This window comes from Geotrypetes seraphini, chromosome 7 (assembly GCF_902459505.1).
Source record: "Geotrypetes seraphini chromosome 7, aGeoSer1.1, whole genome shotgun sequence".
Taxonomy (NCBI): domain Eukaryota; kingdom Metazoa; phylum Chordata; class Amphibia; order Gymnophiona; family Dermophiidae; genus Geotrypetes; species Geotrypetes seraphini.
In genome coordinates this window covers 65,389,212-65,403,575 of record NC_047090.1, presented here as the reverse complement: position 1 = coordinate 65,403,575, position 14,364 = coordinate 65,389,212, and the positions used below count along the sequence as shown (strand labels likewise).

The 14,364-nt window shown below is 44.3% G+C and overlaps 1 protein-coding gene across 1 annotated transcript in view; it reads right to left on the bottom strand.

The window, feature by feature from the left end:
• Positions 1–2,966: 2,966 nt before the first annotated feature.
• The window catches only part of LOC117363881 (NADH-cytochrome b5 reductase 3), a 133,175-nt gene continuing 121,777 nt past the window's right edge, over positions 2,967–14,364 (bottom strand). The window contains exons 8-9 of the mRNA XM_033952390.1: positions 10,572–10,671; positions 2,967–4,001 (exon numbers count right to left, since the gene is read on the bottom strand). Coding sequence (XP_033808281.1) covers positions 3,829–4,001; positions 10,572–10,671 — 273 coding nt within the window. The 3' untranslated portion in view covers positions 2,967–3,828. The remainder of the gene's footprint in view (positions 4,002–10,571; positions 10,672–14,364) is intronic.

Below are 14,364 nucleotides of genomic sequence, written 5' to 3'. Positions count from 1 at the left end.
CAGGAGGCCCGAAGCAGCCGGGGAGGCAGAGGGCTTCGCGGAAGGAGTCGAAGCACCCGTCGATGTCGATGCTGCAGGTTCCGATGAAGCTTCCATCTTGAACATGGACTCCCACAGCAGACAGCGGCGCTTAAACGCTCTCGCCGTCAGAGTGGAGCAAGGCCGGCACGATTTCGGGAAGTGATCCAGTCCCAGACACTGTAAGCAGCGTCGATGAGGGTCCGTGAGCAAAATCGCGCGCTGGCAGTTGCTACACTTTTTAAAACCGGTAATCGGCCGGGACATAGGCCGGAAAAGCTCCGCCGCAAGGTCGAAGGCGCGGGGCCCCAGCCACGTGGCTGACCCGGTATCGGAAGGAAAAATTTTTTTTTTTTTTTTTTTAAAGAAATCAAAGAAAGAAATAAATGCACAGGAGAGCCAAAAGAACTCAACCCGCGGCAAAAAAAGAGATTCAATGGGCGCAAATTGAAGATAGACTTCTCAGCTCCGCGGAAGAAAAAGAACTGAGGAGACACGCCCGAAGCATCGGGCGGGAAGGCACTGGCGCATGCGCGGTGCGGGCATCTCGAAACTTCTGAGTTTCTTCAAGCAAGACATGCTTGCAAGATGTCCGTATCGGGGCTCTGTCGGATGACATCACCCACTAGTGAGAATACCTGCCTTCTTGTCCTGGGATAATAATGCATACTTGTTTGAGAAGGTTGGAATGCCCCTGAATGCTTCCTTACTTGTTTGAGGGGGTTCATTTAAATTGCTCCTGTATTACAGAGAAGAAACTGTCATCGAAAGCCAGAAAAAGTCTTTGTCTAATTTGCAAGATTTGCTTTCAGAAAGCCAGAGAGGCCCCACTGCAGACAGTTACAGAAGCCAGTCAGGCAATTCCATACTCTAACAGGAAAAAGGAAACCCACACTGCAGGCCAAAATAGGGCAAGTACAGTTAAGGTTGTCAACTGGCTTCATTTCTGCTGTTCAGGTAGATCCCATTCTGATTTTTGATATTTTATATAAATGGTCTTATTCAATGGCTGGCAGCTGGGATATATCCTTAAGTGTGGACAGATGTAATAACTGCACCAAAAGGGACAAAAGGTAAGATAATCACTATTCTAATTGAATAATCAAAAATATCCCAAGTGAAAACTGCAATATAATTCAACTTAATGGAAGACTATTTATGGAATCTTAAGTTTAAATGAAAAATCAATTATACAAAAAATTTAAGTGATTCTATATAGCTCTGGATTAAAAAAAAAAAAAATTAAGTCACCCAATTTTCCAAATATTCCTTATGAAAAGAGAAATTTAAAAAGGAAAAGCCTCAGAAAGATCTGGTATGTCACTATTTACCAAACTTGCCCCCTCTTTGACTAATGCATAGCGCAGGTTTTAGCGCTGGCAGGAGCGGTAACTGCTCCGACACTCATAGGAATTCTATGAGCGTCGGAGCAGTTACCGCCGCTGCTGGTGCTAAAACCCACGCTATGGGTTCATAAAAAAGGGGATAGGGGTGCCTGAGGTCTTTTCCACTTTAAATTTCAACAGGAAAAAGCACTTTAAAAAACTATATAGAATTAACCCCACTAAAATAAGAACAGGACGGACAGAGTGATATTAACCTTTGATGGATCCTGGACAAAAAGGCATATTGGATTCCTCTTGTAATATAGACATGTCTAAAGTCCCACAAATGGGGATCCTGCAGGGTTTTGACTGTAGAGAAAAACAAGCAAGCAGTACTGCCTGCCAACATTTCCTACTGACTAAAGGGAAATAAACAGGGAGTGGGGAGAATTAGCCTCTGGGGACAGTCAGGGCTCTGATTCCTACCCCCCTCTTCCAGAAGCTCTGCTTTGGGAGTCACTGAACTGGCACATCTGAGAGGGTCCCTCCTAAACATTTGGGCCCTAGGTACATGTCTAGTTTGAGGACAGGGGTGGAGAGAGACCATTCCCTAATCTACCTACATCTATTTCTACACAATAAGCCCTTGGTCTTTGCTCCCAGTCTTCAGGGCCACTAACGGGTACAGCTTTTTAAGATATCCCAAACGAACAAGCAAGAGAAAGATATTTATATATAATGGAGGTGGCAGATTTGTAAATCTCTTCATGTATATTCCTTAAGGATATCCTACAAACATGATCCATTGATGATACTAAAGGGAGTTGAACCCAGGGCTATTGGCAATCTTTCTTTCTTACATTAATTAGCTGTCCTTCTACCCACAGCAAACTTAAACACGGTATGTTAACTTTCAGTCCTTTAGAATTCCCTTTCTATTGCAAAATAAACTGCCATTTTAAGACAAGTGTTTGGATTCAGATAGAAAAGCACCAGAACAAAGAAGCCAGTTTCTTCTAGCACTTGACTGATAACTGGTGTCAGACTGAAGTAGAGCTACTGCATCAACTTGATCCATATACAGAAAAAGATTACCTTTAATGTTAAGAACAGACTAAATATTAAAATCATTGCTGTCTTGGGAGAAAAGCACTAACAGTCAATCTTTCCCCTGTCCTCTGCTGTATACTTTATTAATAATAGAGATGTTCTTGGATTTTGCTAATGCCTTTCTCAGACATTCTGTTTAAGGCGAGTTACTTTCAGGCAAAGTAGGTAGCACATACGATTTAAAATTTAAGTTTGTACTCAAGGTAATGAAGGGTTAAGGAATGGCAGTGGGATTTGAACTGGATTTCCTGGCTCTTACCCCTCTTCTCTAACCAGTCTCCTCTTATTCCACATTTCTTCAGTTTGCACACTTGCAAGTTTCAGCTGGTATAAAATTACACAAAACAAACTGTCTGACTGCAGAAGGAGGGAAAGATGCAGGTTATGTAAAGGAAAGACCAAACGTATTAATGCCAGATGGAAAAATCCATCACCTTCATCAAAATTTCATCTTGCTCAAGAGGTGAAAAACTCAATTTACACCTGCAACCATCTAAAAAATAAGCTGTAGGATACAACAGATTTCTGGTTTTATAGGGAAGCTACACAATCTTGTGCTTAAAAAAAAAAAATAAAATAAAGAGCGAAGCATGCTGAAACTTGAACAGTAATAAAGAGAATATTCCTCCAATATAAGGTATTAGCAAATATTTTGCAAGTTAGTCAGCATATTTTTCTCTTACACATTGTCAGACTTTAAAAACAGGAAAATATAAATGTGGTTTGTATAATAAAATAGCATTTACTGTAGAAGCCACACCACTGCTTTCATCATAAACAGTTAACAACTGTCATCACATAACACTAATTGTTTTCATATTGCCTCACGACAGAAGGAAGCCATTTTGGATCCTACACAAGAACCTCGATTTGACAAAAGCAAAGTAAGTTGGTATGCACTGCATATATAGTATATTAAAAAGTAGTGTAATAAAAGATAAGCATATAGTGTGGAGAAATAATTTGCTAGTATACTGCAATGACAAGCTAAGCACATTGAAACCCTTCAGGTTAAATGTTGTTTAATTTGTGCCAACACTTTTCACCCAAATTCGTGTAAGTAGTTAAGATGTAGTTTAGTGCAATTGGTTGAAAGAACTGTGCATTGGAAAATTAAGTGCACAGCTGCTTCACTGGGACATGGTTTTGGTTCACTCTTTAATTGGTACGTAGGCAAAAATATTGCAAAACATAATTAGATTTATAAAAACACTTGTTTTCAAATTGCTATGAGTTGGGGGCTAATCTGTAGCTCATTATCATTATAATTCCTCAGCACAGTGCATATGATCGTGCTTCCCAACAGTTGCAAGCGTTTCCTATTGACCTTTACTTCTGAATACACCATATTACAGCTGTTAAGCCGCTTCCTTCCTTAGTAGGCAAATCTCATGTGCTGAGAATAGCCCAGTTTATCCAGGCTGGGTGTTATTGCATACTGGATCATAGGTGGTGGGCCACACATTAGGATAAGAGTATCATCCTGGGGTGATGGCATGTGGTCTCTGATAAGATCTTCATTCACGAACCCTTGGCTGTAATCCCATTCTAGACAGGAGAGGGGGGGAAAAAAGTGTCAGTTGATTCAAGGCCTTTTATTGCACTTTCTTTTTCTCCCCCCATTTAGAAGAAAATTTTAGAACAAGGCACCTAGGCAGGGAAGGTGGCCGCTGATTGCGTGTTAATCTCGCAACAGCACCATTTAATGAATCGTGGCTCCAACAAAGATAGGTGCCAGAAATGTAAATCAGGATTTTCTAGACCTATATTTCCAACGCCTACCTTTGATGTGAATTGTGTCTCCGGAGGTGCCTCCTATCGGCACCTAATGTCCCTTCTGGTGTTAACCATGTCTTCAGTGGAGTTAGGTGCGATTCCAGCGCTGTTTTTTTAGGCACCTTTAGGCACTGTGAAAGTTTCTTTATGTAGCATTTTAAACAGCACTAAGGCGCTGTTTAGAGAATCTGGGCCATAATAAATAAATGCCATTAAGGCACTATTTCTATGTGATATTATAATATTACCCTAGGAAAAATGATGTGCATCCACATACACCTGCTCCAAGGAGTTACTGGCAGACCTGACAGTATGCTGTTAATATAACACACCTTATTATAACCCATAACTCATCCCAACCCAAGCTAAACATTTGGTGATGGTAGGAGGGGCATTATCAATGCGGGCTAAGGTTAAGACATTAACACAAGTAATGCTATTATAGCACAGGGTCCCATTTTATGCAATGAGACCCCCATGCTGAAATAGCATGACTTGCACTAAACTAGAGAATGATACGGTGGCTGTTACCTGCAGCTAGCCACGGGTAACCCGCTGAAACGGGGGAGAAAAGAAGTGGTCGCCATGGGTACAGGGAGAAGGCCATGCACCGCCCTGTGAAGCGGTGAATGGCCTCGTCTCCGCAGTGAAGGGAGGGAACGTGCACAGTCCCCGATTGCGCACCCTCCCTCCATACTGATAGCTGCCGCCACTCGATCGCCAACGCTGCCCAAACATCTCCCTCCCTCCTGATCGCTACTGCCTTAGCCCTATCGCCGCCGCCTGAGCATCTCCCTCCCTGCTCCTTACCTTCGTGGCAGGTAATTTCTCTAAAAGTGATTCCTACCAGCAGCCGTAGCGTTGAAATTGCATGTGGCTACTGTAAAGGTTATCTCTGATGCAACTGGAAGCTACATCAGAGATGACCTTTCCTGCAGCCACACGTGATTTCAATTCTCCGGCTGCAGGTAGGAATCACTTTTAGAAAAATTGCCTGCCGCGAAGTTAAGAAGCAGGGAGAGAGAAAGGGAGGAAAGGTGGGCTGGAGAGGAACAGACGCCGAAGGGAACTGTGGAAGGTGGGCTGGAGAGGAACAGACGCCGAAGGGAACTGTGGAAGGTGGGCTGGAGAGGAACAGACGCCGAAGGGAACTGTGGAAGGTGGGCTGGAGAGGAACAGACGCCGAAGGGAACTGGGGAAGGTGGGCTGGAGAGGAACAGACGCCGAAGGGAACTGGGGAAGGTGGGCTGGAGAGGAACAGACGCCGAAGGGAACTGGGGAAGGTGGGCTGGGGAGGAACAGACGCTGAAGGGAAACGGGGAAGAGAGAAATTCCAGACTATGGAGGGAGCGGAGGGAAGAAGATGGGTGGCAGACCAATTGGAATGGGGGTGGAGGGAGAGATAGAAGGGAGAGGCACAGTAACAGAGCATATGGAAGAGAGACAGAGAAGGCAGACGACAAGTGGATGGAAGAAAATGAACGAGGAGAAGATGAGGAAAGCAGAAATCAGACAAAGGTAGAAAAAAAAAAAGTTATATTTATTTTATTTGCTTTAGGATAAAGTAGTATATTAGTTATATTGATAAAAATTTATAAACAAAGCCCTGCCAGCTGAACATCTCTTTCTGTAGTTCAACTTTGATTTATAAGGAAGGAATAAGCTAAATATTGCAGTACTGAGGCTTGTATGGATGTGACGGGGATGGGGGCGGGGACAGTGGTTGCAGGGACAGGGTCGGTGGTCATAAGGCAGGGACAAATTTTTCCCCCGCATCATTCTCTACGCTAAACCTGTCTTAATGGTAGCCCATGTTAATAACTTCCTCCTTTAGTGTGGAATATTTACAGTATTGGCTAGTTTTAGAATGCAGTAGCAATTGGGGCAAGTCCATTCTAACAATTTAGCATGTATTAAGTCCCCTGCTAACTGCTTAGAGTGGTGCTTCTCAACCTGGTCCTCAGGGCACACCTAGCCAATTGGGTTTTCAGGATATCCACAATGAAGAGGCATGGGGGAGAGAGAGATCTGCAGGAGGCTTTGCATGCAAATTTATCTCATGCATATTCATTGTTGATATCTTGAAAACTTAATTGGCTTGGTTTGCCCCTAGGACTGGCTTAGTGCACTTTAGTAAACATCATCCTAAGTCATTCTTTGGCTTTTCTGTATGAATTTAGCACACTCAACTTTCAATGTAGCCAAATATTTAGGGCCAGATTCTCAAAAATTGGTGTTAAATACTGACAGGGCACTGTCGCAGGCGTTCTTGTAGCGATTTAAAAAACGCGAATCATTCTCAAAAAAATCTGTCATGCAAATGAGGTTGGCGGACAATAGGGAAGATTCGCTAAATTTGCATGTGCCCATCACTGGTGATAGTGATGGTAACATGCACTGAATAAAGGCAAAAAATAAAATAAAAAGAGCCGCAAGTAACCCTCTTCTGCCGCCAAGCAACAGCCCCCCATCCCCCTGGCAGTGGGAGATACCCATCTCTCCTACCACCAACCAACACACCCCTCCGGCAGAAGGAGAGATGCCCACTCTCTCCCACCGCAAACTGACACACCCTTCCGGCAGCGGGAGAGATGTCCATGCTCTCATGCCCCCTCCCCCCGTGCCTCCGAGGATCCCACCTTCTCCCCCTTATCTTTCTTTATAGATGGCTGGCAGGAGGGATGCCTACTCCCTCCAACCAGTTGGTTCGTCTCTTAAAATTAGGCATTCCCCTCCCCGGTACATCCTGGGATGCAATGGGGAGGGGTTGAGGCTCTGATTGGCCCAGATTGGTTAAGGCCCCTCTCATAGGAGGGGCCTTAACCAATCTGGGCCAATCAGAGCCTTAAGCCCCTACTCAGATGCATCGGTAAGAAGCCTAAGGCTCTGACTGGCCCTGATGACTAAGAGCCCACCCATAGGAAGGCCTTAAGCAACCAGGGCCAATCAGAGCCTTAGGCCTCTTCAAAATAGGATGCACAAGGGAGAGAGGGGCCTGGGGCTCTTATTGGCCCAGATTGGTTAAGGCCCTTCATATAGGAGCCTTAACCAATCTGGGTCAATCAGAGTCCCAGGCCCCTTCCTCCCTGGTGCATCCTATTTTGAAGAGGCAGGCCAGCTGGCAGGAGGGAGTAGGCATCCTTCCAGCCAGCCATCTAAAGAAAGATAAGGGGTAGAGGGTGGGGTCCCTCAGAGGCACGGGGGGGAGGGGGTATGGCATGGCAATGGCAGAGCGTGGGATCTCTCCCGCTGCCGAGGAGAGTTGGGGGTTGTGTCGGTTGGCGGCAGGAGAGATTGGGCATACCTACCGCTGCCGAGGGGGGGGGGGTTATAATGCACATGCTCAAAAAGCGTGCTTTTACTACTCCCACTTTAAAAAAAAAAACAACAACAAAAAAAAAAACCCCTGTAATTTTTATTTTTTGTCATTAGCCACAGTCAGAATACACACTTTTAACAGTGCTGGCACTGTACTGGCACCCCCGGACCAAATGCTGATTTTTGTCACTAAAAGTCAATGCCGCTCTTGGAGAATGGCTCTGCGATGTTTAAGAATTCACCGGAGTGCTTGTTTGAATACTGAAAAGCCCTTTTGCATGGCACTGATGGAGACTGCTAGAAAGCTCGCAAAAGACCGCCTAAGTGGTTTTGATAATCCGCCACTAAAATGCATACAGGCTAAACCAGCTGGAACTGGTTTAGCAACTGTGTTACATGCTAATTTTGTTTTGAGAATCTAGGCCTAAACGCCTTGTCCTTATTTTGCCCAACTTCTCTTTCTAAATTTAATACATAGAAACAAGAATAATGGTACCATGTTAAAAATGTTAGTCTTAAGTAGTGCTGCCCGATTCAGGAAAAAAAATTTGATTCGATTTGATTTTCCTGCCCAATTGGGTGTTTTGATTTTTTTTTAAACATCCTGGTGGGTTTATTTTATAGCCTCTTCACCCCCTTTGCCTTCTCCTAACCACACTGGTGCTGTGGTGTAAACAAAATAAACAAACAAAAAAGATATCTCCTTTCTCTGTTAAATCCTAGCTCACGTTTGTGGTCTAACACCAGCTGTGGCAGGATACACGTTTCAAATCTGACATATTGTAATCACAAAACAGAAAATAAAATTATTTTTTTTTACCTTTTGTTCTCGGGTTATTATTCAAATCTTGTTGGTCCCAGGCTCTGGTTGTCTTCTGATAACTTGCTTGCCAGGGTCTCCTTCTTTATCCCTGTTAACCATCCATCTTCCATCTCTGTCCTCCCCTTCCGTTTCCCTTCCCTCCCCCGGAGGTCTGGCATCTTTCCTTTTTTTTGTCTCCCTCCACAGATCCACCTTTTCTCAACTACCCTTTCATCAGCATCTCTCCCTCCTTTCCCACCACCCCAGGGTCCACCATCTCTCCCTTTCTTTTCCCAACTACTCTCATATCCAGTATCTCTATCTCCCCCTCCACACCATTCCTTGTGTCCATCTTCTCTCCTTTTCTGTTCCTTCCCTCCCTAAATCCCATTGTCCACCATCTCTCTCCCTCGCCTCTGTTTTTAAACCCATTATTTCTTCCCCCCAAAGTCCGGCATATGCACATCTCTTTGAACTCCATCCCTTCCCTCCCTCCCTCTGTTTACTTCTACACCAGGGCCCCCCACCCCTGAAGGCCTGCCTGTCCCCCCTGAAGGCCTGTTCCAGCACTCCCGAAGGACTGCACCCCTGACCTCCCGTGCATCCATTTACCTCATTTCAGCCGCCTGCTGAGAGGATCACTTGTGCTAGCAATCTCTGCTATAGGCCTTCGGAGCTGTCTTCCTTCTGCCGCGGCCCTGCCCCTCCTCTGACATCAGAGGCAGGATCGCGGCAGAGGAAACAGCTCCGAAGGGCTATAGCAGCTTGCAGAGATCGCTAGCACAAGCGATCCTCTCTGCAGACTGCTGAAATGAAATAAATGGATGTGCGCAGGGCAGGAATAATTCATTGCGGGCCCCTAAGCACACAATTCCACTGGACCCCCTGTAACCCTCCGCCCCCCTGCCCCACCCTACCATGCCCTGCCTCCTGTCCAGGCTACCCCACCAAGCCCTGCCCGCATTTACCCATTTTCTTATTTACTTCTTTTCCCCTTCTTGCTTCTCTACTTCTACACTTCACTGTTCTCTTTCTGTCCCTTTCGCCCACCAGACATTTTTCTCTACTCACTCCATCCCTCTCTCGAAATACTCTATCATCTTTCCAAACCCTATATTTCTTTTCCTGTCTCCTTTCTCATTCCCATCCTTCGTTCAGTACTTTTTCACAGCCTATTCCTATTGGCTCTTTACTCCTTGCCTCCTCCACCTCAGCTCTCCTCTCAGGCTGATTAAGGCTGCCTACACTTGATCTCTCTTTTTTTTATTTTATCGTGCAGTAGTATGATGGCAGCAGAAGAAATGTTTAAATATACTGTACTTCATTTGGTGCTGCTGTGGGTCTAATCTCATGGCAAGAGCTGCAGGATCCACACAAAATCCTCCCTTCCTCCCCCTGAAGCCTGCCAACCTTCCCCCAAGCCAACCCGCCACTAATTCTGCCTCCCACCACTCACCCCCTGCCTACTGCCACTCGCTGACTCCATTTAAACCCCCACCCTGCTGCTGCAACTCCAAAAGGGCTAAGCGCGTGCAGCGATAGAACCCACCGGTCCATAAGTCTTCCCCCGACGTCAATTCTGACAGAGAGAAGGCTTATGGGCTAGCAGCGTGCAATCGCACTTGGCTCTCTTGGAGCAGCGGCAGCGAACAGAATTAAATGGAGCCGGCGGGTGGGCCACAAGCAGATGGGCCACGGTACAGGCAAGCACCAACAGCAACATTGTCTGCTGAGGCAGGGAAGATGTACTCAAAACCATCACTGTCGCCTGCAGCCTCCTAACCCCAGGCACGATGTGATATCATGGTAGCAGCGCATTGGGCCCCCCTGAACTCCTCGGGCCCGAGGTACATGCTTCCTGGGCCTACCTTTAATCTGGCCCTGGATGCACGGAAGGCTAGGGGAGAAAGCTGGATACCAGCACTTCCCGATTGACCCTCCCCCTCTAAAGCAGGAGTGGCAGCGGCCGGCCAGCAAAAGGTAGCGCTGCCACTCCTGCTTTGGGGTGGCGATGGGGGGAGGGTCAGTCACCGAATCGGGAGGCCAATTTTTTTTTTGTTTTAAATCGATTTGAATCAATTCACCCGAAGTGAATTGGTGAATCAATTAGAATCGTGAATCGGGCAGCACTAGTCTTAAGAGACCTGTGGTCTCATGAGAAAATATTGCAGTTTTTGTAGGAGTTAGGTTGGCCAATTATATTTAAATGGACCATCTCTTACTCTCAGGTGCTCGATCCAAAGTGTACCAAAACTTAAAACGACTTGAAAACTGAGTCTGAACTTCTTCTAGCTCATCCCGCAACAGAATATCTTTTTCAGTCTGGAAAAAGAGAAACAAAAACTGTATCATCTCAACATTTGACAACAACCTGAAGTTCAAAACCACTTACCTTTTGTTATCTTCTCACCATTGGGATTGTCAACAAAATCCCACTTTCACTTTTAATCTAATTACCTAATTCTGCCACCATATACCCGATATTCTGAACTACTTGCCCCTTACTGGAAACTTCTCCCCCCTCTGTATTATCTACTTATTTATAGTTTATTATTTATATTCCACCTTGATACACGGTCGATCACACCACCACATACATAATTTAAAACAATGCAAAAATAGAAAACACTGTCAATGTGATAAATATCAATGAGAACTTCATCACATTAGTCTTTCAAAAAGGGAAGATAAGCTGATTACCAATCAATTCAACAAAAGTTCACATCATTAAGAGGCATAATACATCTGGCAAAAAAAAAAAAAAAAAGTTGCTTCAACAGTTTCTTAAACTGACACAAATCTTTCTGTTGTTGGAAGATATGCTGAGAGCTTATTCCATTCGCCCAGCACAAGCGAAAACACTTTTTTCTTAATGTTTCATGCTGTAAAATGTTATGAGATGGAATAACCAGGTCAAAATGACAGGCAGAACACAGTAACCCAGACAGAACATGTGGCACAACATTTCTACTGTCCAATCTCCCCTACATAGCTCTCTTACAAGCCATACTGAGTCAGATCAATAGGTCCATGTAGCCTAGTATCCTGCTTTTAACAGTGGTCAATTCAAGTCACAAATATCTGGCAGAATCCCAAGATTCCATGTTACCTAACCCAGGGATAAGTAGACACACACAGAAACAGAGAAAAACACACACAGAAAAAGAAACCAGAGCAGAGATAGGGAGAGAGATATGTATCATACACAGAAAACAGATCAGAGCATAAAGAGACAGACGTGTACAGAGAAAAACATAGAAACATGATGGCAGATAAAGGCCAAATGGCCCATCTAGTCGGCCCATCCGCAGTAACCGTTATCTCTTCCTCTCCCTATTGGCTAAGGGGCTGATAATCAAGAGAAAAACGTCCAAAAACCGGCCTAAGTTGGCACTTGGATGAACATTTCCCAAATACGTCCAAGTGCCGATACTAAAAATGGATTTTGGACGTATTTCTAAATGGCCTAGGCCTTCATAGTGCCGCTGAATGACCAAAGCTAAACGGGGCATTTCGGGAGGAGTGTCCCTCGTACCCTCTCATACATTGCTATCCAATTTCACTCTTCTATCAAGTTTCATTTATTTGATATCCTACCTTAATAGAACATAACATCCAAGCGGTTTACAACAGTGTTTCTCAACTTCTTCAAGCCAAGTACCCCTTAAGACTAACAAATACCAACCGAGTACCCCTGGTCAAGCTCCGCCCCAGACCCACCCCATAATAATAGTACTAATTGTAATGCAATTTCTTCCATCCATTTTTCTTTTTTTTCCCCCCAAATTCTTTATTCATTTTTCATCTTACAAGTACACAATATTACATCATTTAAAACTTTTACACATCACTTGAATTTCTTTCTATTGTCATCGTAAATACATAAATTTATTCCTTCCCCACCCACCCTTCCTACAAAAATTTCAATCAAAAATATCATATAAATATTGTATTTTTATCTATTGATTAAACCTTCAATAGAACTTTATACCATCCCCCCTATGTATAAATATATTGTCAGTGGAAAATGATGTCTAATCATTACAATAATTTGTCAATGGCCCCCAAATCTTTTTAAAATTATTATAATTCCCTTTCTGTATAGCAATTGTTCTTTCCATTTTGTAAATGTGGCCCAACGAATTCCACCAGAATGTTTAGCTAAGATTATTGTAATTTTTCCAGTTACTGGTGATATGTTCATGGCGACTCCTGTCATAATCAATAGAAGTTTATTATTGCTTGATGAAATTTGACTTTTTGTTCTCATTGACATACCAAACAGAATTGTATCATATGATAATGCTACATGGTTTTCTAATAAATAATTTATTTGAGACCAAATTGATTTCCAAAAGGCCATGATACAGGGACAATAAAATATCAAATGATCTAGGGTCCCTGCTTTGAGATTACAATGCCAGCATCTATTAGACTTAGAGCTATCTAACTTTTGTAATCAAACTATCAAACTAGGGTCCAAAGTGCTCTATGTAACAAAAAGAACCAAGTTTTTTCTTCCATCCATTTTTCATATACACACAATATAATCTTAATATATAATGGTAACCACAAAGTTAAAAAAGCACAAAGCACACTGTACACAGAGAAAATATTAATTATTTAGATTCGTGGGTTTTTTTTTTCAAAGAGGCAGATAAATTTAAAATATGCAATGTCACCTCAGTAACAACTATAGAAAAATAGACAAATATAGTGAAAAATATAGACAGCAGATATAAATTCTCAAAACCGATACATTTTGATCACTAAATTGAAAATAAAATCATTTTTCCTACCTTTGCTGTCTGTTGATTTCATGAGTCTCTGGTTGCACTTCCTTCCGACAGTGCATCCAATATTTCTTTCTTTCTGCCTCCGGACCTCATTCCCTTCACCAAACAACATCTCTCTCTGTCCCTCCATGAGTGCAACTTTTCTTCCTGTCTCCTTCACTCCTCTTGGCAACAAGTCTCCCTCTCTCTCTCACTGTCCATCTGTCTTGAGAGATCCAGGCATCTCTCCCATCCCCTCTACTGCCATAGCCAACATTTCTCCTCACTCATCCCCTGGATCATGTGAAGCATTTTTCACCACTGCCCATCAGCTCCATGCCCATTTCTCCTTCTATCGCTAGGTCTAACATTCCTCCCCTTACTATCCCCTTCAATCTGTCCCTCTGTTCCCTCTCCACCATTACATTCAATATTTCTCCCCGCCATGCATCTCCCTCTCCTCTCTGTATGCACAATTTTCCTTTTCCCATGTGCATCATCTCTCACTCACACACAGAAGCCCAATAATTCTCCCTTTCTATTCCTTCCTTTCTACGTCCCAAGTTAGTGTCCCCTTCCTCCCGTGTTGCATTCATGCCCCCCTCCCTGCCTTCCAACCTTTATCCCAAAATTAAGTTGTATGCTGGGGATCCCTGCCTGCCTGCCCCTGATGAACCTGCTGCCAGGGATCCCTCCCTCCCTGCACCCCTCCTCCCCACCCCCCGTGTTGGAGCCGCACTCGCTCCCTCCTCCCACAGCGAACTCTGTGCAGGGACAACGCGAGCAGCAATTCATATGCTGCAGGTGGCTGGCCCACAAGCTTTTCCCTCCGACGTCAGACCTGAGAGGAGCTTAAATAGCTTTTCGTTCCGAGTCAGCTATTTAAGTACAGCGTGTGAGCTGCTTCCTTGCACGGAGTTTGTTGGGGGCGGCTCCATCAAGTAACTGGGGCGGCTTCGGGAGAGGGGGAATGTGGGCAGGGATCCCCGGCAGCGGCTTCAACATGGGGGGGGGGGGCAGACAGGGATCCCCAGTGGCAGCTGGCTTCTACTGACACGCAGGGAATATCCTCCACAGCGGCAAGGCTGCGTACCCACAACAAGCAGCCTGCATACCCCTAAGGGTATGTGTACCGCGTGCTGAGAAACACTGGTTTACAATATATACACACAGTAAACAGAGTAGCATAAAAGATATAAGGATTAGTGAACTACATTCATATAGAGAAAGAAAGAAAAAG